This window comes from Pongo abelii, chromosome 19, assembly GCF_028885655.2.
Source record: "Pongo abelii isolate AG06213 chromosome 19, NHGRI_mPonAbe1-v2.0_pri, whole genome shotgun sequence".
In the NCBI taxonomy this organism is placed as follows: Eukaryota; Metazoa; Chordata; class Mammalia; order Primates; family Hominidae; genus Pongo; species Pongo abelii.
In genome coordinates this window covers 45,369,509-45,396,305 of record NC_072004.2, presented here as the reverse complement: position 1 = coordinate 45,396,305, position 26,797 = coordinate 45,369,509, and the positions used below count along the sequence as shown (strand labels likewise).

Sequence of the window (26,797 nt, the reverse complement as noted above, 5' to 3'; positions counted from 1 at the left end):
CAAGGAGAGGGGACCCTGAGGATGGAGAGAAGGAGAGGGTCAGAGGGAGGCTCCCAGGCGGTCTGGAGGCGTTCACGTGGGTCCTCCATGATTCCCACCTCCATGACTGGGTGCTGGAGCCCTGAGCCCAGCACAGGTGGCACTCATAGGCCTGCCAAGCTCATGCGGCCTCGGGGCCTGCCCTTGCTCTCAGGAATCATTTGAAGGGCAGCTGATCTTTTTTTTTTTTTTTTTTTTTGAGACGGAGTCTCGCTCTGTCACCCAGGCTGGAGTGCAGTGGCGTGATCTCGGCTCACTGCTCACTGCAGCCTCTACCTCCCTGGTTCAAGCGATTCTCCTGCCTCTGCCTCCCAAGTAGCTGGGACTACAGGCATTTGCGCCACCACGCCCAGCTAATTTTTTTGTATTTTTAGTAGAGACGGGGTTTCACCATGTTGGCAAGGCTGGTCTGGAACTCCTGACCTCGGGCGATCCGCCATCCTCAGCCTCTCAAAGTGCTGGGATGACAGGCGTGAGCCACCGCACCCAGCCTGCTCTTTATTTTAAAAGCAAAAAAATTATCAAATATTGTTCTTGATATAGAAATTTAAAATACTTTATACTTAGTTTTTCTTAGTTTTCTTTATACTTAGTTTTACTTTTATAGTAGGAAAAAGAAAGCTAACTAGCACTGAATTGAATTTCTGTACCTTAAAACCCACATCTGGTTATGATTGCCTAGTGTGAGCTATCGTGACCCTTTTTCACCTCGAAGTATTTACTGTGCCTGAATCTGTTCTAGAGATGGTGGTGTCTCCTCCCTCTCCCACCCCTGCCTCATCCCAGGCACCGACTGGCCCTCACACCAGTCACTATTAGTGTCTGCACTAATAGTGCAGACACTCTGCTCTGCCCAGCCCAGCTCACTGAGCCCAGCCCACCTGGCAGGGCACCTGGGCCAGCTGGTCAACCCCTGGGCTCAGCTCCTGCTCTGGTGCGAGCAGGGTGGAGCCCAGGGGCACTTTGCTCCCCAGATGATGCCCTCCAGAGGGCGGAAGGGGGGATGTCTGGAGCCAGGCTCACTGCAGAAAGCCTGGAGGAGGAGTCCTGGGTACCCTGAGCTGAGCTGCACCTCCCTCAGTACCACTGACTGTCCCTTGGGCTCTGCTCCCAGCCCAGGCGCTCAGCTGCCAGCCAGAGGAGTGGCCTCTGGTGTGGGCATCTCACAACCCCTGACCCCCAGGGGGCACGTCCTAGACACTGCGTGGGTGGAATCCAGGGCCTGTCTGCTCACTTGTCTGGCCAGAGGCACTGGCTTTGGGCTTCTGGTCACCTTTTCTAAAAATGGTCGTGTCTCCTCCTTCTCTCTCCCTTGCCTCAAAGCAAGCCTTGCTCCAGGCATGAGGGTGCTGTTTCTGCACGACCCCATCAGCACTATTATTTTAATATATTTGTTTCTGCCAGTTTGATAGGTGTGTAATGGTATTTCACGTCTTGTTTACACTTGCAGTTTTAATTGCGCATGAGACTTTGCATTTTTTCCGTGTTGCTATTTACTCTTGGTATTTCTTTCTGCATAAACTGTCCTATCGATCTTTTCTGAGCATTTATCAAGGGGAATTTTTGTTTTGCCCTTTATTTTAAAGTCAGGTCTATGTATTTCAGCACTGTTTGTCATGCCATTTTTTCTTGCTCTGTTGCTTTCCTCTTTCTCTCTGTTAATCATATCTTATTGCTCAAAAGTTTTCCTATGTGTGAATAGGTTTTCTTTCAATTATATCACATCTGCTTTGTTTCTGATTATATTTATCACTTCTTTAGTAGTTAGACACTTATTTTCCATCTCTAACAAGAATAAATAAGCCATTTTGTTTATAACCCCCAGTTAACTCACCAACTGTTTAGTGTTTTGACACGTTTGTTTTTTTGTTTCACTTGATTTTTTTTTTTTTTTTTTTTTTTTTTTTTTTGAGACAAGGCTTCGCTCAGTCACCCAGGCTGGAGTACAGTGGTGTGATCTTGGCTCACTGCAGCCTCGACTTCCTGGGCTCAAGTGACCCTCAGCCTCTTGAATAGCTGGGACTAACAGGTGTGTGCCACTACGTCCAGCTAATTTATTTTTATTTTTTGTAGAAATGAGAATGAGGGTCTCACTATGTTACTCAAGCTTGTCTTGAACTCCTGGGATCAAGCAATCCTCCTGCCTCAGCCTCCCAAAGTGCTGGGATTACAGGCATGAGCCATCGTGGCTGGCTTTCACTCTACCTCTTATCTGTCTGTCTGTCTTATCTATCCATCTATCATCTAACTCCATTTCTGTTGTTGTGTTTTGCTTGAACCATTTTCAGTAGATGGAAGACATCTTGACCTTTCTCCCATAAATACCTGACAGTTTCCTGCCCAAATGCAGTGCCATGATCACCCAGGGATTTCACATTAATTCAGCAATGTCATCTAATATTCAGCTCATAATCAGATTTCCCCAGTTGTCATAACATTGATGTTTCTGAGGAGTCCGGGCCAGTTGTCCTATAGACTGTCCCATCACCTGAATGTGTCTGTTTCCTCGAGGTTAGATACACAGTAAGCGTTTTTTGGCAAGGACAGGTGGTGATGTGTCCTCAGAGCATCTCATGAGGGGCCGCATGATGTTCATTTGTTCTATTTTGGGGATGCTGAGTTCAATCACTTGGTTAAGGTGGTGTCTACCTCATCTATTCAACATAATGGTACTTTTCCCCTTATAATTAATAGGTAATCTGTGGGACCATACCTTGGGACAGTGTAAACATTTGGTTCACATAATAGTTTTAGCATCCACTGATGCCCCTTGCCTGAGTAAATTACACTGGTGGTTGCCAAATGGTGATTTTTTTCTAATTCTCTCATTCTTTCCACAGATAGAGCATTGTTCTGTTAAAAAAAAAAAATTCTTTCCTTCCACCCCCCTTTTCTGAGTATCACTATGAACTCGTGGCTCCTTACCTCCCCAGCCTGTCATACCTCGTTACCTTCATTCTTTTTAATGCTCAACAGTTTTTTGTTTTGTTTTTAATGCAACATTATAACATTTTGAGCATTATGACTTGGAATAATATATTTTTAATTGAAACAAGCCAATCATTATTACCTTTTAAAAATCCTTCTGATAGTCTTCATTATTTATGGATTTTGAAGAATGTAACACATTTTTCAGGGTCTGTAACTGGTATTGCATTCAGTCTATTAGATTAGAGAGTGCTGCCATCTTTACATACTATATTTAGTCCTCCCAATAGGAGCAAAATATTAACATTAAAAATAGATGTTTTACAATTGGACTAAATAAATGTTTAATATTTAATGTGTTTTATTACTGCTGAGAATTAAGTACTTTTTCTCCATTGATTTTTTTCCTAGCTGCATGTCACTAGCATATAGGAATATAATTGATTTTTTGTAAATGTTTTCTCTAATCTCACCACTGGTATGAATTCACTTATCATTTCTAGTAGTTTTCTGGTTGATGACTTTGCATTTCCTAGGTAAGCCATCCCATCCAGTTCAAAAGTCATTGTTTTGTGTCTTCTTTTAAGTTCAATTCCTTTTTCTTCTGAGATGGGAGCCGCCAGCATTTCTAGAGCTAAGCGGGGTAGGCACAGGAGACATCGCCCCAACTGACACGCGCTGCAACACTGGCCACAGGCCCAGCTGTGAGTCAAGGAGAACAGCTGGGGCAGGGGCGGTGGTCTTACAGACAGGGTCCCAAAGGAAGTGGTGAATGCCGAAGAGGTCGAGGCTGGTGTTGGCACAAGAGGTGGCCTAACAGAGAGGGAAGGGGGCCAGCAAGAGGTCATCAGGCCTCCTGCTATGGTTCAGAGGAGGACTCCAGCCTCATGGCAGAAAAAGCAAGTCGCAGGCAGCAGAGCCGGGATGATGGACCAGGTGAAACATGCACACAGACGACCGCAGAGTTGATCCGGGCAGCCAGACGCAGCTAGCTGGGCTGAGGCTGTTCCCTGGCCCGTGTGTGGTCTTGGATGGTGGTGGAGCCAGTCGGGATAAGGGTTGGTAAGGGATGGTGGAGGCAGGACCCCATCATCCTTTCTTTATAATTTTTTACAGTGGAGAGACAGTAGCTTCCTACCATTAAGTACCTTGTCAGTACTTACATTTAGGTCAATATTCTTTTGCATATTGATAAAGACCACCCCCTCTCCGCTCCGTTCTCCTTTTGTTAGAGTTTTATTCAAGACCAGATGGTAAATTGTATCGAATGTCTTCCCAGCATCTATTAAATGTTTCAACGATGCTTGCTATTTTCCCAGTTGATGTAAAGAATTATGCTTGGAATGGGTGAGTCTCCACTTGGCCAGGCCTGGTCAGGTGCCCGTCCTCAGGGGCAGTCCACCCAAATCACAGAGAATGGGGGAGGAGCAGCTCCCCAAAGGAAAATCAGGGTGCACTTACCAGGTGAGGGGCAGCTCAACGTTGGGTAGAAAGAAACTACAGATGTGCAGGAAAACTTAGCCTTTTAGCCCAAGCACTCTTGGTTCCCACCCTGCACTCAAGGAGCAGGGAGGAGCATTTATTTCTGTGGTTCTCCTGGCATGACGACGATGCTGGGTTTCTGCAGCCCTCTGCCTCCAACACAGGGTGTTGTACTGGTACACAGTACTGGGTTTATAGTGCGTAACAGGGGCACAGTGTTGCTTAACCGACTGAGTGAGTGAACAAATAGAGTGCAAGAGGACCAGCCCGGAACCCAGGAGCCCCAGCTCCTCCTGAGCCCTGCCCCCAAAATCTTGTGATTTGGAAGCAAGTTCCTCTCTGCTTCTTGAGGCTGCTAGATGGTTTGGGAGGCAGGAGGGCTTTGTGATCAAGGACTCAGGGTCTGAACAGGTCAGAGGTCAACTCCCAGATTTCCAGCTTGCCGGCTCTGTGACCTGGGACGGGCCTCTTTACTTCCTGGTGCTTCACCTGCGAAATTGGGATGCAATACTGTTCCCCTGAGAGGGTTCTCATGATGCTAATGAAAGAAGGAGGGTGAAGCAATTAGCACAGCCCTTGTGCATCCTAAGCCCTTTACCCAGAGGAGTTATTAGGGTGCACTCTGTGGCTTTGGGGATATTTAGAAGAGGAAGTTCTGCGCTGGTTATAGATTATTTGGGGCTCTTGGGGGGATAGGGATAAGTATCCAAGTCCATAAGTCACTGGGATTGTGCGCTTGCTGCTGCCATCACGTGGTCCCAGGATGACGATGATGATGATGATGATGATGATGATGATGATGATGATGATGGAGAAACATACCTGCACCTGCAGCTGCAGATACAGGGGTAAATTGAAAAGGTGGTATTGCATAGTAGAAAATAGTGCAAGCTGGGCTGGGTGTGGTGGCTCACGTCTGTAATCCCAGCACTTTGGGAGGCTGAGGTGGGCGGATCACTTGAGGCTAGGAGTTGGAGACCATCCTGGCCAACATGGTGAAATCCTGTCTCTACTAAAAATACAGAAATTGGCCAGGCATGGTGGTGCGCACCTGTAATCCCAGCACCGCACTGAGGGGGCTGAAGGGGGCGGGGGCATGGTATCACACCCTTGGAGGGGCTGTGACTGCTGTGGGCTGAGTCTGCCTGGGAAGGGGTGATGGCACAGCCCTTCTGTTTCCACTGTTGCTGCTGGAAATATTCCCACTGCCACCACCTAACCACCCTTCTGCCAGCCTCAGAGGGCATGTGCCAGCTTCAAGACCAGGGCCCTGGTTGAAGACCAGCTCCTGCCACTTCCTTCCTGGGTGAGGTCCACCAGCTGCCCAATCTGGATTCCCCTCTCAGGGTCTCATCATCAGAATCTCCAGGGGAGGCCCTGGAAAATGCAGCTTCCAGGGTCCCACCCTGGTGAGCAGGCTCTGCAGATCTGTGTTGAGATGACAGGATGAGAATCCCTCCCATCTTTCCGCTCTGGATGGCACACAGTTTAATGGAGGATGCATAGGCCCTGGATCAGAATGCCAGGCTCAAACCTCACTTTCCAGGCCGGGCACGGTGGCTCACGCCTGTAATCCCAGCACTTTGGGAGGCCGAGGCAGGTGCATCACAAGGTCAGGAGATAGAGACCATCCTGGCTAACATGGTGAAACCCCGTCTTTACTAAAAATACAAAAAAATTAGCCAGGCGTGATGGCGGGCGCCTGTAGTCCCAGCTACTCAGGAGGCTGAGGCAGGAGAATGGCGTGAACCTGGGAGGCAGAGGTTGCAGTGAGCCAAGATCGCGCCACTGCACTCCAGCCTGGGCGACAGAGCGCGATTCCATCTCAAAAACAAACAAACAAACAAAACAACCTCGCTTTCCTCTCTTCTAGCCCAGAGATCCCAGCTAAGTCCCTGACTCTCTGGAGCTTTGGTTTTCTGGTTTATTAAGTGAGGCCAGTAACTTCCCTCCAAGGGCTGGCATGAGGATAAACCAGGGGAAGGGTGTGTAGGTGCCACACGCCTGAGTCCTTTCTGATACCCAGGACTCTGTTACACTGGTCCTCCACCCCAGGCCTCTGAGCTACTTTCTTTTGAGAAAGAGGTTTAAATGATAAATAAAGGCCTCAATCATGGATGAGGCCTCTTGCCTCCTGCTGTGCTTGCTGGAAAAGAACTTTGCCTCTGCAAAGAGAGTCTACCAAATGAGTAGACTCAAGACCTCCCCTGTGGCCCTTGGCCCTGCCATATGGGCCCTAAGGAATTTGCTGAGCTGCCCGGGGGTGCCTCCCATGAGGACAGCTACTCAGACTGCAGGGCATCCTTCTGAGGAGAAAGCGCAGTTGCAGCAGAGAGGAAGCGAGGGCTAGAAAGCCTGAGACATAGACAGCCCCTCTGGCCATCGTCCTTGCCTCAGTCGGGGCTCTAGGAGGGCCGCAGCCAGGCTGGGTAGGACCGAGCATCTCATGAGGGGCATGTGATGTTCATTTGTTCTATCTGGAGATGCTGAGTTCAATCACCTGGGGAGCAGCTTGGTCCTGGGAGGACCCAGGGAGATCCCACCAGAATTTCTCCTCCCCAGTCGAGTGCATCAGTGCTGGCAGCTGCACCCACGAGCTGCAGGCAGGGGTGTAGAACAAGTGAACCTAGACAGTTCATCCTCTAGGGGTGACCGCGCACACCACCACCCTCCTCTCACACAGATGCCGGTTTTGCCGTGGAAATGGCCCATTTAATGTCCTGTGCAAGGGAGAAAAGCTCTAGATCTCCAGAGCAGGGGCCCCACCCCGTGTCCAGCAAACAGAGGGAGGAAAGGGTATTCTGATCCAGCAGTTGGTCAAGCAATGTGGAAATGCAGCCTGCTCCCCCTTCACTTTAGTCCAGGAAAGCCTCCGGGTAAAAATGCTGACTCCAGGCTAACCTGTCTCAAACTTAACGGATTTCAGAAACCTTTCTACATGTAACACATTGACACTCTCTAAGAAATGCCATCCTGGTGATCTTGGGTGAAGGACTCAACCTCTCTGGGTCCCACTTGCTTCATCAGTGAAACTGGAACCTTAATCCCCGTCCTGCCCTGTCCCATCACAGGGACCACGGATAGGAAGGGGTGGGGCCAGCTTAATCTCTGCTGCCCACAGAGCCTGGGAGCTCCTCTTGTCCCCAGCCCCTGGCTAGGCCTGGCCCAGGAAATGTACGTGAGCACCAATGAGTCCCAGGGAGCAGGCAGACACCAGGCGCAGATAGGTTTCAGGTCCTCTGCCAGGGCTGCAGGCTGCACCTCCCCTGGGATCCAAGTGGGGTTTCCGTGATGGAGAGATTGACCAGTGGGCAGTGAGGTGAGGAGCAGTACCTGCCCCATTTCACAGGCAAAAAAACTGAGGCTCAGAGAGGTTGGGGTCTGCCAGGGCCTCATGGTACATTTGAAATTCCATTATGGGATTCCCAGAACAAGTCGCCCTTCTCACTTGCCATCTTGTGTTGTACTGACAGCAACAACAGTGGAATTTCTGGCTGGAGCCACTGTATTTTGCTTTGTTTCTGTAGCTAAACCTCAATTTACTGAAAGGCCATAAGGTGTCCTGGTTAACTCATTTTTTGGGGAATGGAGGGAGGACTGGCGGGAGCTTTTCAGTTTGAGTCTAGTTGAAGTGTCAGGCCTGGGGGCTGGGCCTGTTTCGGATGGGGCGGGATAGATGGGTTAGAGGAGGCAGGGTCCAGGGACCATAGCTCAGAGTGGCCCAACTCCTGCAGGCCAGCACCCGCCTTTGATGAGCAGACATTCCCATGTAACCTTAAATAATGGGTCTGAAGCCAACCAAAGCCCACAGCGAGCAGCACCTTTCAAACTACGCTGAGAGCCAGAGATGTCAACAGAAGGCCTCACACGGAGGGCACGGAGGGAGCTGTCCTTCCGTGGGCCCCCCGAGAAGAGAATGTCTTCCCTCTTCCGCACCCCCCCGCCCCATATTTAGCCTCCCCCTGCCCCCCAGCCACTGAGAACAGCTGGTGGTTCCTCAGACCCTTCGGGCACCTCTAGGGCCTGGCCATGGCTACTCTTTCCCTCCTCCCTCCCTTTTGCTCACACCAAAGCCCCGCTTCTTGAATTCCCATTCCCCACACCTGCTGTGTCAGTTCTTCCACCTGCAGTCCAGCATAACCCCCTCCTCCTCCAAGCCCCTTCCACATCTCCCAAGCCCTCCGGGCTGTCTTTCTCCTCTGGGCCCCAAAACTGCAAGGATTTGGGGTAGCACCTTCGAGGGGGTTACATTGTGATGGATTCTGTCTTATCTTCCCCTACAGTGCTATCAGCAGTTTTTCAAAAGAGTAAAAAGAGTTTTATTGAGTTTTTTTCCCCGAAGTTTAAAAATGATCCAGTTCATTTTTTAAATTCAGCCAGTTAAAAATTGCTGGAAGAAGAAATGCAACGACCGGCGGTCCCAGCTCATGAGGTTCACGGGTGTCCGCAGCTTCCTGACCAGCGTCCAGGCATGCTCTGCCTATGAAAGCCTCATTTATCCCGAGCCTGCTCTGTGTCAGCTGCCAGGCTGTCTTGGTATGCCATCCCCTCTCAGTCCTAACACACGATGAGGCAATGCTTTTGCTCAGGGAGGTTGAGTCATCCACCACTGGTCACACAGCTGGGAAATGGAGGAGGTGGGATTCCAGCTGTGGGATGTCTGCCTCCAGAGCCTGGGAGCCACACTACCCCGCCTCTGGGCGTGTGGCAGTATTAACAGTCACCTACATACTTTTATGCTATTCCCCAGGCTATTTTTATTTCACTCAAAAATAACTCCAGGACATCTGTTCCTTCCCTGGGAGCTTCCTGGGAGCCTCTCTGTCTCCCCACAGGCCAGTCTGGCTGAAGAGCTGTGGAAACATTTGCGAAAGGAACGGACAGATGGGCGGATGCATGCAGAGGCCAGTCCACTTCAGAGACCACCCAGGCTTCTGTCACTTTCGCTCCTATTCAGACCCCAAACAAAGCCCTTGTGGGTGGCCGGAGGGATTCTGTCAGCCCAGACTCAGGCTGTGAATGAGGGGCCACCTGATGACACTCAGACGGATGGAGGTGTTGGCGGTCCCATAAAGGAAGATGTCTCCAGCTGTGGCGGCTGGGAGAGCGCTTCCCAGGAGGCGGTGGCCTGGGTACCATGTCACTGGGCCATGGTGCTGGCCAGCCCTCTGGATGTCTAGCCACCCTGGCCAGAGGCGCTCCAAAGCCGCACAGGCCCTCTCCACCTTCCCTCCCATCACCACCTTTTATCCCAGCGGGTCCCTGAGGCCGGGTCCTTCATCGGGTAGGGGCCCTCCGGCCTTGAGAACCAGGAACCAACGCAAAATGACTTACATGCTGAGGCAAATGTATTCTTCCTTATAACACAAGGGTCCAAGGTAGGGCAGCTCCAGGGCTGGTTCCTCAGGGGCTCGGAGGCCTCAGCTAGGACCCAATCCCCTTCCACTGGGCTTCCCGACATTGATCCAAGGTGGTGTCCATTCTCCAGCAGGGGAAGCAGGGAGGGGATAGCTTCCTATGGATGGGCCCCGCCTCCAAAGACAGCCTCTTCTAGAGCCCCCTGCAGATGTCTTCTCATGGCTTATTGGCCAGAGATATATAACATGCCTTTGCCTGAACCAATCACTGGCAAGGGGAATGAGCTCCCCGGGACTGGCTTGGTCCAGTCAGAACTCATGCTCCAGGTTGAGCGGCCCCAGGCTCCTGGTCAGATAGGAGGTGGGCACCTCAGGCCCAGGGGGCGCTCTACGTGGACAGAAAAGAGGGGAGGGGCAGGATAGTGGTGACTCCGTTCTTGCCATTATTCCTTGACTTTATAGAAAAGGGGAAGTAAAAGGCTCGGAAGAGAGGTTTCGTAATTCCCCAGGGCCACACCCACTCCAAGGTCCCCAAGCCATTTACTTGTTCCGTGGTGAAGCTCCAGTGAGTGGAGGCATTTTTCTCCCAGTCCTCTGACCCCGTCTGCTTCTCCATTCTGGTTTTCTTCTCTTCCTCCCCCCAACCCCATGGCCACCCCAAACATGTCTGAAAGCATTACGATCATACAGACTTCAGAGCTGGAAGAGACATTCAGTATTAATGTTATCCAATGCTGTCATTTTCCAGATGGGGAAACTGAGGCCGAGAGAGGGGAAGGAGCTCAGCGAGATCACTCAGTAAAGCAGTTGGTGATGGAGCTGGGACTGGATGGAGGGCCCAGGAAGCGCAGCATCCCCGAGATTCTCAGAGGGTCTCAGGGACCACCCTACTTTCTCACCTCAGCCCCCCTGTGGACGGTTTCGCAGCCTCCCAGTTGGCTGGTGGCCCCTCTGCCTGTCCCTCCCCAGGGGAAGGCTCACCCTCAGGCCCCCTTTATGCATCTTTGCACCTGGCACTTCCATGGCACTCTGCAGCCTCTAATGTCCTTGACTTATAGTCTGATCTGATCATCACAGCGGTCCTGTGAGCTGGTCGGAAGTGCATTATAGATACAGAAACTGAGGCCCAGAGAGGCAACAGGGCTTGCCCGAGGTCACGCAGTGGTACCTTATCGAAGCCCAGGCAGAGCCCACTTTCTCGGCATGCGACCTGTGCAGTCACTCAGGGATTAGTGCTCTGAGGTTGCCTTCTTGAAATTTGTGGTAATTTTCCCCTTTGCCCTGGGCCCCACTAATTACGGAGCTGATCCTGAGCCCGGGGCTCCTGACTCCTCCAGAATTCTTTCCACAACCACATGCTGTTCCCCCTCTACCAGTGGCCTACCCAGGGCAAGTCTGACTGATTCCGTGGGACAGCCCTTCACATGGAGGGGAGCGGGCTTAGGGATTGGGAGCAAGACAGTGGGATGTTTTGACCTGGGCCCAGGGTGCAGGAACTGGAACGACCCGCTTTGGAAATGTCTCCCTCATCCCTTGTCTCAGACCGGTGTTGCTGAAGTTCTTGCCTGGCTCCTTTCCCATCCCGGCCTCAGAATTAATGGAGAGGGCCAGTGGCGGCCTGTGCCCTTTGTCCCACCGGCCGGCCGGGGGGTGGCGGCTCCAGAATACAGGGGCCTGTTGTGTGCCCTGACGTCAGGCAGCTGGACTGCCGGGAGTGAGGATAAACAAGCAGCTGGAGCATCTCGCCTGAAGCCCCAGGAGAGGGCCAGAGCCCCTGCAGCAGCAGGAGAAGGGGCCAGTCTGAAGAGGGACAGAGCTAGGGGGAGTTGGATTCCAACCCTGCCTGCTGTGCGGTGAGCCCAGCACAGCAGCAGGGTCCACTGCTGTAAGAGGGGAATGACTGGTGGTTTGGCTACTTCACGGGGCTGCTGGGAGTGATGCACTTGAGTGCTTCGAAGGCTGCCTGACACCAGCCAGCTCTGCCGCTGTCAGCACTTGCCCCTGTTCTTCCTATCGCCCATATTCAGGATAAAGCACATACAGGCCCTTTGCCTGGCTCATAAGCCCTTCTCTTTCAGGCTTGTTCCCTCTCTCTTTGGCCCCATCTCTTGATGATGCCCCCTGCCCATATTCCTTCCGTCCACCCCAGACCCCCTGCCTTTGCCAGCATTGCCCCCTCTCCCTCTCCTGTTCCCTCTTGCTGCCCTTCACGTCCTTCCCCACTGTCCCCCTCACCTGGCCACCTCCCAGCAGAAAACCCTGCAACTGGTCCTGGGATTTACGATGCCTCCAGTACCCCAGTGTCCTCACAGGTGTCCCCTGAGTGTAAGGCCTCCAGAGTGGCCACCCCTGAGCAAGGATCTGGCCCCAGCACCTGCCTCACCTCCTCCAGAGGGTCCCCTCCCCAGAAGCACTGCCAGGGCAATCTAGGCTCTACATGGGGACAAAAGGCACTTCCCGGCCTGCTGCAGGGAGTCTCCAGGTGCCCAGACCTGCCACTGTCTTTGTAGGCCCCTCTGGCCCCACAGGCACTGTCCTTTCCCCTCTTTTCCTGTCTGTCTTCTATTGTGGCTGCTTTTTTATGCTGGGGAGTTTCAACTTCACCCCACTCCAAGCCAAGCCCTGAAACCCCTTATGTGGATATAGACGATGTCAGGTGCCCAGCCAAGCCCAGGTTACTGCCTGGGGTAGCAGGAATTGCCACTCCGATGCCCATGGGGGCCAGAAAGGAGTGCAGCCTTGAGATTTGGGGGTTCCCATAGACAACTGGGGAGCAGAACATATTCCCTTTCTAAAGAGTGTGCTTGAATTCAGCTGTCACTCATTGTTGCTGTGGGGGAATATGGGACCTGTATTGCCAGATCTGATTTTTCAAGAAAAGCCAGGGGCTGGGCATGGCGGCCATGCCTGTAATCCCAACACTTTGGGAAGTCAAGGCAGGAGGATCACTTGAGGCCAGGAGTTCAAGACCAATCTGGGCAACATAATGAGACCCCATCTCTACAAAAAATTAGCCAGGTGTAGTGGTGTATGCCTGTACTCCCAGCTACTTGGGAGGCTGAGTTGGGAGGATCCCTTCAACCTGGGAGGTTAAGGCTGCTGTGAGCTATGATCATGCCACTGCACTCCAGCCTGGGTGACAGTGAGACCCTGTCTATAACAAAAATAAAAATAGGCTAGGCGCAGTGGCTCACGCCTGTAATCCCAGCACTTTGGGAGGACAAGGCGGGCGGATCACCTGAGGTCAGGAGTTCGAGACCAGCCTGGCCAACATGGTGAAACCTCATCTCTACTAAAAATACAAAAATTAGCTGGGCGTGGTGGCAGGCGCCTGTAATCCCAGCTACTCAGGAGGCTGAGGCAGGAGAATCGCTTGAACCCGGGAGGCGGAGGTTGCAGTGAGCCGAGATCGCACCATTGTACTCCAGCCTGGGAGACAAGAGTGAGACTTCGTCTCAAAAAAAAAAAAATAAAATAAATAAAATAAAAATAAAAATTTAAAGCCAGATATCCAACTTCGTATGTGCTGTTCCCTTGATTTTTTTTTTTTTTTTAAGACAGGGTCTCACTGTGTCACTCAGGCTGGAGTGCAGTGGCACAATCACAGTTCACTGCAGCCTTGACTTCCTGGGCTCAGGTGATTCTCCTGCCTCAGCCTCCCAAGTAGCTGGGACTACAGGCGTGCACCACCACACCTGGCTAATTTTGTTCATTTTTTGTAGAGACAGGGTTTTGCCATGTTGCCCAGGCTGGTCTCGAACTCCTGAGCTCAAGTGATCCTCCTGCCTTGACCCACTCCCAAAGTGCTGGGGTTACAGGTGTGAGCTACCGTGCCCAGCCAGTTCCCTTGATTTTTAAAGAAAAATTTTAAAAAATTGTTTTTACTTTACATACAGTAAAATTCACTTTTTGGGGGTGGGGGAAGAAGTGTCACTATTTACATAGACTCCTGCGACTCCCACTGCCATCAGGGACAGAACCGCTCATCCCCCAGATTCTCTCCGGCTGCTCCTTTGTGTTCAGTCCCTCCTCCTCACTCTTGGCATCCACTGATCTGGCTTTGTCACTATGGTTTTGCCTTTTGCACATAAATGGAATCATACAGTTTGTAACCTTTGGGAGTGGTTTCTTTCCCGTAGCATAATGCATCTGAGATTCATCTGTGTTGTTGTGTGTCGATCATTTGTTCTTTTTTATTACGGAACACTTGCTTATCCATTCACTTGTTGAGAGACACTGGGGATGTTTCTAGGTTTGGGTGATTATGTGTAATGCTGCTGTGGACATTTTTGTGCAGTTTTGTGTGTGTGTGTGTGTGTGTGTGAATGTAGGTTTTCATTTCTCTAAGATAAGGAAGGATAAGGAAGTTCCCTTACATTTCTACTTTGTTGAGAGTTTTTTTTGTTTTGTTTTGTTTTTTTTTTTTTTTTTGGTATCATGAATGGATGTTAAATTTTGCCACTTGATTTCTCTGCATCTTTTGATAGGTTTTTCTTCTTTGGTCATGTTTAGATTACATCCATTAGTTTTCAAATGTTGGGCCAGCTTTGCTGAATAAACCCCATTCGGCTGCTGGTCTTGTTATATTATTCATATATATCTCCTAGATTCGATTTGCTAATATTTTGCCGAGGCCCATTGCATCTGTGTTCATGAGGGATATTGGTTTGTAGTTTTCTTTTTTTTTTTTTTTGAGACTGAGTCTCACTCTATCGCCCAGGCTGGAGTGCAGTGGCGCGATCTCGGCTCACTGCAAGCTCTGCCTCCCGGGTTCATTCCATTCTCCTGCCTCAGCCTCCCGAGTAGCTGGGACTACAGGTGCCCACCACCATGCCCGGCTAATTTTTTGTATTTTTAGTCGAGACGGGGTTTCACCATGTTAGCCAGGATGGTCTCGATCTCCCGATCTCATGATCCGCCCACCTCGGCCTCCCAAAGTGCTGGGATTACAGGCATGAGCCACCGCGCCCAGCAGGTTTGTAGTTTTCTTATGTTGCTTTTGTTTGGTTTGGGTAACGGTATCATTGCCAGCCCCATAAAATGAGTTGGGAAATGTCTCTTCTATTCTCTGGAAGAGGTAGTGTAGAATTTATGTATATTTTCCTTAAATACTTAGTGAAATTATTTGGGCCTGAGGTTTTCCTTTTTGGAAGGATATAAATTCTGAAATTAATTTATTTAATCACTCAAGGGCTGTTCAGATTATCTGTTTCTTCTTGCATGAGTTTTGGTAGTTTGTGTTTTTCAAAGAATTGGTCCATTAGTTCATCTAAGTTGTAGAAATTATGTGTGTAGAAGTGTTCCTAGTGTTCCCTTATTAGCCTTTTAGAGGATGTAAGACTGTAATGATATCTCTGTTTTCTTTTTTTTCAAGACAAGGTCACACTCTCACCCAGACTGGAGTGCAGTGATTAATCAAGGCTCACTGCAGCCTTGACCTCTCTGGCTCAAGCGATCCTCCCACCTCACCCAACCCCAGTAGCTGGGACCAGAGGCATGTGCCACCATGCTTGGCTAATTTTTTTATCTTTTGTAGAGATGGGGTCTTGCTATGTTGACCAGGCTGATCTTGAATGCCTGGTCTCAAGCAATCCTCCCACTTTGGCCTCCCAAAGTGCTGGGATTACAGGTGTGAGCCACTGTGCCCAGCCTCATTTTTTATATTGGTAATTTGTATTCTCTCTCTCTCTCTCTCTCTCTCTCTCTGTCATTCTAGTTAGAGATGCATCAGTTTTGTTAATCTTTTCCAAGAAAAACCAGATTTGGGTTTTGTTGATTTTTCTCTACCAGTCTCGTTTTTAATTTTATTAATTTCTGCTCTTATCTTTATTGTTTCTTTCCTCCCTTTTGCTTTCGGCTTGAATTTTATGGTATTGTATTTTCATTTTCATTTAATTTAAATTATTTTTATTTTCTCTTCAGACTTCGGGGCCGGGCGCAGTGGCTCACGCCTGTAATCCCAGCACTTTGGGAGGCCGAGGGGGGTGGATCACCTGAGGTGGGGAGTTCGAGCCCAGCCTGACCAATCTGGAGAAACCCCATCTCTTGTAAAAAATACAAAATTAGCCAGGCATGGTGGTGCATGCCTGTAATCCCAGCTACTCAGGAGGCTGAGGCAGGAGAATTGCTTGAACCCGGGAGGCAGAGGTTGCAGTGAGCCAAGATCGTGCCATTGCACTCCAGCCTAGGCAACAAGAGCAAAACTCCATCTCAAACAAACAAACAAACAAAAAGATACTTTATCTTTGACTCATGAATTATTTAGACACATACTGCCTAATTCCCAAGTATTTGAGGATTTTTCAGATGCCTTTCTGTTTTTGATTTTTTTGTTTGTTTTAAAATTTCTTTTCTTTTTTTTTTTTTTTTTTTTTTTTTGAGACGGTCTCGCTCTGTTGCCCAGGCTGGAGTGCAGTGGCGCGATCTCAGTTCACTGAAATCTCCATCTCCCAGGTTCAAGTAATTCTCGTGCTTCAGCCTCCCAAGTAGCTGGGATTTAAGGCACAGGCCACCATGCCCAGCTAATTTTTGTATTGTTAGTAGAGATGGGGTTTCACCATGTTTCCCAGGCTGGTCTTGAACTCCTGACCTCAACTGATCCACCTGCCTCAGCCTCCTAAAGTGCTGGGATTACAAACGTGAGCCACTGAGCCCTGAGATTGATTTTTAGTTTAATTATATTATAGTCACAGGACATTTTTTTTTTTTTTTTTTGAGACGGAGTTTTGCTCTTGTTGCCCAGGCTGGAGTGCAATAGTGCAATCTCGGCTCACTGCAAACTTTGCCTCCTGGGTTCAAGTGATTCTCCTGCCTCAGCCTCCCTAGTAGCTGGGATTACAGGCGCCCACCACCATGCCCAGCTAATTTTTTGTAGTTTTAGTAGAGTTGGGGTTTCACTATGTTGACCAGGCTGGTCTTGAACTCCTGACCTCAGGTGATCCACCTGCCTCAGCCTCCCAAAGTGCTGGGATTATAGATGTGAGCCACCGCACCCGTCAGGACATACATTTATAATTTCAGTTTTTAAAAATTTGTTGCCAGACTCGGTGGCTCATGCCTATAATCCCAGCACTTTGGGAGGCTAAGGCAGGAGGATCTCTTGAGGCCAGGAGTTTGAGACCAGCCTGGGCAACATAGTGAGACCCCCCCGTCTCTACAGGAAAATTAGCTGGGCATGGTGACATATCCCTGTAGTCCCAGCTACTTGGGAGGCTGAGGTGGGAGGAGTGCTTGAGTCTGGGAGGTGGAGACTGCAGTGAGCTATGATCACACCACTGCACTCCAGCTGAGGTGACAGAGTAAGATCCTGCCTCCCCCCCACAAAAAAAAAAAAGTATTATAGTTTGTTTAATAGTCCAAGATATGATCTACATGATCTACCTTGGTGACAGTTCCATGTTTACATGAAGAGAATGTGTATTCTGCTATTATTGGGTGGCGTGTTCTACAAACATCAATTAGGTTAAGCTGGTTAGTGGTGATATTCAGGCCTTTTAGATCCCTTGTTGATTTTTCACCTAACTAGCTCTATTGTTAAAAATTAGATTTTCTATCTAACTAGTTACATTCTCTAGAGGAGTGTTGAGGTCTCCAACTATGATTGTCAATTTGTCTATTTCTCCTTTCAATTTTATTAGTTTGGCTTCATGTATTTTGAAGCTCTGTTTTTAGGGACATATGCATTTAGGATTGTTATGTATCTTCTTGGTGAGTTGACCCTTTAATAGTGTTTGTCTGAATGCTTGGTAATTTTCCTTGTTTGGATTAGGTAATTTCTGTTGTTCTGTCACTGTTTTTTTCTGTGATCTCATTCTGCTATTGATCCAATCCAATGAACTTTTATTTCATATATTGTATTTTTTAGTTCTAAAATTTCCATTGGGTTCCTTTTTTCTAGCATCTATTTTTCTGCAAGAATTTCTAAATTTCTATTTATTTCAGGATTGTTCACCTTTACTGAACCATGGAGCATGGTTACAATAACTGTTTTAAAGTCTTTGTCTAATAATGGCAACATCTGGGTCATCTTAGCATTGGTATCTATCCATTGATTGCCTTTTTTTTTTTTTTTTGAGACGGAGTCTCGCTCTGTCATCCAGGCTGGAGTGCAGTGGCACAATCTCGGCTCACTGTAAGCTCCGCTTCCTGGGTTCACGCCATTCTCCTGCCTCAGCCTCCTGAGTGGCTGGGACTACAGGCGTCTGCCACCACGACCAGCTAATTTTTTGTATTTTTAGTAGAGACGGGGTTTCACCATGTTAGCTAGGATGGTCTCGATCTCTTGACCTCATGATCCGCCCACCTCTGCCTCCCAAAGTGTTGGGATTACAGGCGTGAGCCACTGCGCCCAGCCTTTTTGTCTTTTGTCTTGTACATTGTTGTCAGCTTTTCCTGTTTCTTTGTATGTCAAGTAATTTTGGATTGTGTCTTGGACATTTGGAATACTGTAAGACACTGGGTCCTGTTAAAATCCTCTGAAGAATGTCAGTTTTTTCTTCGTTTGTTTATTCATTTGTTTTTGAGATAGGGTCTTGCTCTGTCACCTAGGCTGGAGTGCATTGGCATGATCATGGCTCACTGCAGCCTCAACTTCCTGGCCTTAAGCAATCCTCTTACCTTAGCTTCCTAAAGCCTTAGGGTTCCGATCATGAGCCACTGTGCCCAGTCTGTTTGTTTGCTTTTTAAATCAGTTAGGTTGACGCCTCAGACCCCAGCCTGCCCTCTGAGTTATAGTTTCAATGTCAGTTCAGTTTTCAAAGCCTTTGCAGTGCTATTCAGATCCACCCCAAGTATACATACTCCAGGGGCCAGTCTGTTCAGTCTACACTGTAGTTCAGTTCTCAGAGTCTTTGGTAGGTTATTTGGGGTCAGTTCCATGTATGTGCAGCTCAGGAGTAGGCTAGGACCTCAAATACAACAACTTTATGGGATCATATTCTCAAGCTCCCTTCTTTCTGTGATGCTGCCCTATCCAGCTCCCAGGGGCCCCTTTTTCTTATTTTTTTCCAGGCAAAAGATTTTCCCTTTCTCGGAGTTTTAGGTCCCCCTGTGTGACTGCTACAGTTGCTGCCACCACCTAACCTTTGGGACAGGGTTTACCTTGTAGGGAGGGGGCTGGGAGAGAAAAAAGACCCAGGGCACTTCTCCCACTCGATTTTTCCCAAGAGGCCCCCCTTCCCCGGCTTCTCATCAGAAAGAGAGTTTCTTCCGTAGCTTTTTCCCTGTGCACCTGCTGCACAGTTCTGGGATTTGGGCTCCTGAGTCTAGGTCAGGAAATATGCAAGCTCACCACCATATTCATCTTACTTAACGTTTTTGTTTTCCTCCCCAATTCACCTTCCACTATTCACTTTTCATAGTCCTTGTGTAGTTGTTTTATGTCTTCTGTCAGGGTTTTTAGTTATAATCAATGGGAAAGCTAGACTGTAGTGTGCTCACTCCATCTTAACCAGAACCAGGAGGCTTGCTTGGCTTTAAATATTGCCATCTAATTTTAAGTCTGTCCGCAAGCCACATCTGAGATGCTAGCTGGCCACCTCTGCTTTAGTGGCACAGTGTGTCAAAATCAATTTTTCTTTCTTTTTTTCTTTTGAGATGGAGTCGCAATCTTGGCTCATTGCAACCTCCCGCCTCCTGGGTTCAAGCAATTCTCCTGACTCAGCCTCCCCAGTAGCTGGGACTACAGGCACGCACCACCACACCCGGCTAATTTTTTTTTTTTTTTTTTGAGACGGAGTCTCGCTCTGTTGCCCAGCCTGGAGTACAGCAGCACGATCTCGGCTCACTGCAACCTCCGCCTCCCAGGTTCAAGTGATTCTCCCACCTCAGCCTCTCAAGCAGCTGGGATTACAGGTGCACACCACCACACCCCGCCTAATTTTTGTATTTCTAGTAGAGATGGGGTTTCACCATGTTGGCAAGGCTGGTCTCGAACATCTGACCTCAGGTGATTCACCCATCTCGGCCTCCCAAAGTGCTGGGATTACAGGTGTGAGCCACTGTGCCTGGCTTAATTTTTCTTTTAATACTCAAATTCTTAAGCAAAAGTTGTCAGTACCAATGCCAGTTTTTCTAGATTAAAAGAGAGCAGAACACAGATTTATTCTTTCTCTGGTCAGAGCAAGCCCCTAAACCTGTCAACATAATAATAGTGATTGCAATTATTTTAGCAGAAATAATAATTACTGGCTAAGGGCATGGAGTCTGAAGCCAGGCCTCTTGTGTTCAGCCGTCTTCTACGAACTGTGTGACCTTAACTCTGAATGACTTTGCCTTTCTGTGTCTCAGTTTCCTCCCCTGTAAAATGGGAATAATAATAGTATCTGCTTCCCAGGTGGTGGCGAGGATTAAACAAATTCATATGCATAGAGTGCTCAGAACAGTGCCTGGCACAAAGGAAGGCTCGCTAAGCATTTGCTTTGATTCCCGTGAGTAATGGCTAACGTTTATTAGGCACCTTGCCTTGCAGACAGCTTCACAGCGGCAAGATAAGCCGGCTTATCTCGCTTGCTCAGATGAGGCAGCTGAGATTTCAAAAAGGCAAATGGCTTGCTTGAGTCCGTCTGGCCTTCAGACCTTGAAATTAGGGAGGCGTGGGTGGCTGGGCATGGGCTCAGGGAGTATCTGGCTGGTAATCAATCAGACAGCAACGGCAACAAAGCTTTTTAACATCATCTGGTCTGAGCTAGAAGAGATGTGACCCAGGGGACTGAGTGGGGGAAAAAATCAGCTCAAAGAGAAAGGCAACAGAAATAGAAGGGGAAGCCTGGTAATTGAGTGGCCCCAAAAAGGAAAGATCAATATTTTACTTCCAGTGAACAACCAATTTCCCTGGCAGCAAGCTGGGGCCCAGCTGTGTGTGCTTCAGCGACAACAGCTGCTCCTGCAACACCTGCCAGGCCTGGCGAGCCCGTCTCTCCTGGCCCGGGAGCCAGAGGGGGAGCCCCAGGGCTGCCCAGCCATGCATGGTATGTGCCCCAGGGTGGGGGCAGCCCCCAGCTCCCCCGCCTGTGGCCCAGGCTCCCCACGAAGACCACATGGGGTGGCTATTTGCTATACTCCCTGTGTGACCTTGAGCAAGCCCCTCCCCTCCCTGGGACCTGGCTTCACCAACTGTGAAATGACGGGCTGGGTCAGTGGAATGTGTCTGGCAGAGGACCATCTGTGGCAAAAGGTTACCTGATGTCCAGGAAGGTCGAGACTCTTTGTGATCCAAGGCGAGGGGTCTCCACCATAGTGAGTAAAGCTTCTTTGATGTTCAGGGCGCCAGGGGATAGAAACAACACTTTAGTGCAGACAGCCCTGTGAGAGTCTCTGGCCCAGGAAGGTAACAGGGAGCAGTGGCTGACTCTCCAGGGTCAGTAACACCTGGGTTCAAGAGTTGCTACTACAGGTGGGCAAAAATTTTAAATTTAAAAAAAGGAAAATAAAAGGGGGGATTACCACTGCAGTGTCTTTGTCTAAATGTCTTACCCTCTCTGAGCCTCAGTCTCCTCAATTTAAAATGGGGGGCTATAATAATAGCTACTGTTAAGGTTGCTGTGAGGATTAAATGAGACTATGTATGAACCCTCCGTGGACTCCAAGCATTCGCAATACCTCTCCACATAAATGATTAAATGATGCTGTTATTTATTTTAAAAATCATTGAGCCTGTGGTGATGGTATGTATTGGTAATAACTAGCATGCATTGTTCTAATAATTTCACAGCTGTTTTGTTTTTTTTCTTTTTTTTTTTTTTTGAGACAGAATTTTGCTCTTGTTGCCCAGGCTGGAGTGCAATGGCGCCATCTTGGCTCACCGCAACCTCCGCCTCCCAGGTTCAAGCGATTCCTGCCTCTGCCTCCCAAGTAGCTGGGACTACAGGCACACACCACCATGCCTAGCTAATTTTTCTTGTATTTTTAGCAGAGATGGGGTTTCACCATGTTGGCCAGGATGGTCTCAATCTCTTGACCTAGTGATCTGCCCACGTTGGCCTCCCAAAGTGCTGGGATTACGGGCGTGAGGCACCGCACCCAGCCCAATTTCACACTTGTTTTCTAAAGGGCAGGACATCAGTGGGCCTGGCCATTTTTGTTTTTTGTTTTTTGTTTTTGTTTTGAGACGGAATCTTGCCCTGTAACCCAGGCTGGAGTGCAGTGGCACAATCTCGGCTCACTGCAACCTCCACCTCCCTGGTTCAAATGATTCTCCTGCCTTAGCCTCCCTGAGTAGCTGGGACTACAGGTACACATGACCATGCCTGGCTAATTTTTGTATTTTTAGTAGAGACAGGGGTTTCTCTATGTTGGCCAGGCTGGTCTCGAACTCCTGACCTCAGGTGATCCACCTACCTCAGCCTCCCAAAGTGCTGGGATTACAGGCATGAGCCACCACGCCTGGCTGGCTTGGCACTTTTGTGGCCACTACTCTGGGGCTGCCACTCTTTGAAGAGCCCTGTGGGAGCAGCTGTAGAGAGGTCATAGCCTGGGGTGTGCCCCCGGTTGCAGCCTGGGCCATGGCTCGGGTGCTCCGGGGACCATGCAGTGGCCCTCAGTACCCCATCTATCTGCCTGTCATCAAACAACCCCACCCCCACCTCTGTCCCAGGTAGGCTTTTGCTGGCAGAGGAATGGACAGCTCGCCCCACCAGTGTCTCCCAGCCTCAGGGAGTTGTGGACACAGGGATTACAGAATCCAAATCCCTGCACTCCTGCCTGCTAGGTGGACTTGAGGTGGGAGTCCTTACCAGTCAGTCAGCACTCTGTGGCCGACTCCACCCTTGACTTGCTTCGGAAATAATGAAGGCAGAGCCCTGACCTTGCAGAGGATTGTAGGCCTGAGCATGGGAGGCTGGGGGGTAGAGGGTGCCCTGGCCCATCCCCACATTCACAGACCCCCTATAATACCAGCGATGCGAAGGCAGGAGGAGAGGAGGCGGAATGCCAGCCGGGATGGTGGGTGGGCTCCCCTGCAGCCCTGCAGGTGGCACCTGGGCATTGCTATTCTCAGAAGCCACGTCATTGCCTGGCAGTGTCTGAGGCTGGCATGGCTTGGGGGAGGGGGCAGCTGCAATGTTGAGGAGGCTGGCAAAAAGCCACTTTCCTCCTTTACTGAAATATTGCAGGTCTTTCCTGAGAGCCCACTAGGTACCGGGTTCAGGGAGGTTCACAGAAAGAATGTGGCACGGCCCCTCTGCCCTTCCCTCACCCCGGACTCACACCAGAGTGGAACAGCAGGGTCAGCTGGAATCAAGATGCAAGCACAGAGCCGCCAGGTTCCAGGCAGGGAGAAGATGGTTAGGGTGGGGCCTCTTTGTCCACTGCTCACCTTCCAAAGCCCACTGGGCACAGCCCCATGGTGCCAGGCCACCGGCAGTGACCAGGGCTTCAGACCCCTGCTGCAGCTGCCACGCTGTGGGCATGCAAGAAGAACATGATCCCTATAAATAGATGAATCCCCAACGTGGTTTGGCTTCGGTGCCTGTGATGGGCGGTGTGGTATGCCGGCGAGTCTGCCTGTAATGGCGTGAACACTGACAACAGTGACTGTGAGCAGTTTCCTGCATGCTGTGCTCTGCAGGCCCCAGGTGCCCTCAGATCCATCATCTGCAGCCCAGCCTGAGCAGATTCTGGAAAGAGCTCATCCTGGCCTGGCTGTGCTATAGATACTGATAGTGATTATTAGGCGGAGCGCGGCGAGATGCCTGACAAGGAATGTGAGTGTGTACACATGTGTATGCACTATTGTGTGTGTGTGGCTAGCCAGCGGAACCAGCACCTACCACCATCAACCCCTGAAAGAGTGCTTGGCATGTAAGAGGTGCTCAGTCATCACTTGTTGAATAAATGAGTGAATGAATGAATGAATGCTTGTATGGGTGCTGTGGGAGGGCTGCCACTAAGTTTTAGAAGCAGTTTTAGATTTAGAAGCAGGCTTCTGAGCCAAGTGTGGTGGCGTGCCTGTAGTCCCAGCTACTTGGGAGGCTAAGGTGGGAGGATCCCTTGAGCCCAGGCATTTGAGGCTGCAGTGATCTATGATCATGCCATTGCACTCCAGCTTGGGCAATAATGTGAGGACATGGCTCTTAAAAAAAGTTATTATTATTATAATTATTTTTTGAGACAGAGTTTCACTCTTGTCACCCAGAATGGAGTGCAGTGGTGCAATCTTGGATCACTGCAACCTCCACCTTGAAGGCAGAGCCCTGACCTTGGAGAGGATTGTAGGTGTGAGCAAAAACAAATATTATGAAGCCTCTACTATGTATCAGTCATAGTGCAAGCAACCAGGTATACAGTGGTGATCAGAATGGACAGGTCCTTGCCCTTAGGGAGCTTACTTTGTAGAGAGAAGATATAAATTAATCAAATTATCCCACACACATACAACTATATGAAAGAGTATGGAGAAACTAAGGCTAAGGCTTTCTGCAGTGAGGTCGGGAGATACTCACGCCTGCTAAAGTTCAAACCACACAATATCCCAATAGACTTGGATGTGCAACCGAAGTCATGATCTGCCAGCCTCCAGCATTTCTCAGCTGCAAGTGCCCTAACTAGCTCACCAGTCAGAAAGGCTTTGCAATCTGGGATTTTTGCCCAGCCAATCAGCTGCCTCTGAAAACAACTTTCTGTGGAAATCCTCCGTAAAAATTCCTCTCCTGGCTGGGCGTGGTGGCTCACGCCTGTAATCCAAGCACTTTGGGAGGCCAAGGTGGGCAGATCACCTGAGGTCAGGAGTTGGAGACCAGCCTGGCCAACATAGTGAAACTGCCTCTCTACTAAAAATACAAAATTACCTGGGCATGTTGGCGGGCGCCTGTAATCCCAGCTACTCAGGAGAATCGCTTGAACCTGGGAGGCGGAGGTTGCAGTGAGCTGAGATTGAGCCACTGCACTCCAGCCTGGGCAACAGAGCGAGGCCTGGAGTTTGGATCCTAAGTGTGGTGGAATGATACGGGAAGGTTTTAAGCAGAGGAGTGGGTGACACGATCCAGTTAGACTTGCATGGTCCAGGAGAGACAGGATGATGGCTATGACCAGGTGGGGCCCCTGGGTGGTGTGGGAAATGAGGGAGCTGTGGGATACAGTGGGAGCATGGATTGAATGTGAGTGACAGTGAGCAGACCCAGTGATGCTGAAGAACCCTGCAGTGGCAGGAAGGGAGGGAGGACGGGGTCAGGGAGTGGGACATTCGATGGGTGGTATTGGAGGGGGTGATGACTGGGTTGACCAAGGGACTTGGTGCCTGAGGTGGAATATGAGGCAAAAAGAAAGTCAAGGATCTGAGAGGCCAGGAGTTGATGGGTCATCCACACAGCTGCAGGAACCCCCAAAGGAGAATTGTAAAAGCAAAAAGCTGGAAATAACCAAAATGCCCAGCTATTAGGGGTGGTGAAATAAATTATGATGAACCCACCAGGCAGAATATGTTACAGCCACTAACAACGTGAGTTGTACACACCAAGCAGCATGGAAACTGTTTCTGTCCTACCTCCTGTTACACGGGAGAGAAACTCTCCAACCTCAGGGATGGCTGACTCTGCCAGGCGAAAACTTACTTCCCTATTCATCTAACGGTCTTCATTGAAGTGCAAGGTACAAATAGAACAGAAAAGTACATCAGCCACCAGTGTCCATCTCAGTGAGTTTCCCCATCTAGCCAGCACCTAGAACAAGAAATAGAACAAGAGAAACGGTGGGGTTTCTAGGTCTTTTACAATGAGTTTGTGTCTGTTTTGTGTGAAAGAAACCAATTTTAAAACATTGGCAGAGCCTTGGCTTTCATTGTGCAGCCCCTGGGGGAAGGAGGCTCGGCCCCTGAAGCCGTGCACTCAGGGAGGAGCCGGTGTTGGCTCTGCTTTTCCTTGCCCGAGTTGTCTGTCACCATGGGGAGAATAAAGTGGCCCCATGGCCGATACTGACCCCAGGGTGAGGGTAAGAGGACTGGGTGGGGACACTGGTGTCCCTCCCTCCCTCCCAGCCTCCCCGCCCAGCTCCCTGAGTCTTTAGGGGATCCTTGGGTGTCTCACACCTGTCCCTGCTTCCTTCCCACAGGTAGAAAAACTTGTGAAATATTTGGATCCCAACGACCTGGGGAGAATCAACTTCAAGGACTTTTGCCGGGGGGTGTTCGCCATGAAAGGTGAGGTCTTCCTGGGAGGCTTTCCCAGGTGCTCTCGGGTCCTGCCCAGCTGGGGAAGCTGGTGTGACTGGGGCCCCAGCCTGGATTCCTCCCCACAGGGGTCCCAGAGCCCAGGATGGGCCAGAAATCAGTTCTGCCTCTGGCTTCCTGGGGGGCCAGAGGGGAAGGACACAGTTGCCCCAGCCGTGGGGGGCTGTGGTCTCACCCATGGAGGTCACTTCTGCCCTTCCCCTTGTCTGCCCGCCTCTGGAGAAAGCCTCCTTCCCTGCTTTTCTGTCCTCTTCCTCTCTCTCCCGCTCTGGGATGACAAAACCCAGTGAGTCTCCTGGGATGTGGGAGGGACTCCACTTTTAAGACCAGGGCAGTCCTGGGCAAACCTGGACAAAGCGCTGGTCACATGACTGCCCGCCTCCCTCTGAGCTGCTGCTTTTGTGTCCTCCCTGCTCCCGCCTCCTCTTTTTTTTTTTTTTTTTTTTTGCGACAAGGTCTGGCTTTGTCGCCCAGGCTACTGGAGTGCAGCGGCACTCTCATGGCTCCCTGCAGCTTCAGCCTCCTGGGCTCAAGCGATCCTCCTGCCTCAGCCTCCTGAGTAGCTGGGACGACAGGAGGTACACCACCACGCCTGGCTAATTTTTGTATTTTAAGTAGAGATGGAGTTTCATCACGTTGTCCAGCCTGGTCTTGAACTCCTGAGATCAAGTGACCCTCCCACCTCAGCCTCCCAAAGTTCTGGGATTACAGGCATCGGCCTCCATGGCCTGCTCTCTCTTTCTCTGAATTCTTCCTAATTCCTGCCTTTCTTCCTTGCCCCCGCTTCCAGTTTTAAGGGGACAATATAAATCCCTCTGTCTTGTCCCAAAAA

The 26,797-nt window shown here is 49.9% G+C and overlaps 1 protein-coding gene across 2 annotated transcripts in view; it reads left to right on the top strand.

The window, feature by feature from the left end:
• The window catches only part of RAB11FIP4 (RAB11 family interacting protein 4), a 140,338-nt gene that overhangs the window by 12,788 nt on the left and 100,753 nt on the right, over positions 1-26,797 (top strand). The window contains exon 2 of one of the 2 annotated variants that reach the window (XM_009251485.4): positions 25,848-25,935. In XM_009251485.4, the coding sequence (XP_009249760.2) occupies positions 25,848-25,935 (88 nt within the window). Of the gene's footprint in view, positions 1-25,847; positions 25,936-26,797 lie in introns of those variants that run through there. The other variant, XM_063718571.1, reaches the window with a different exon arrangement.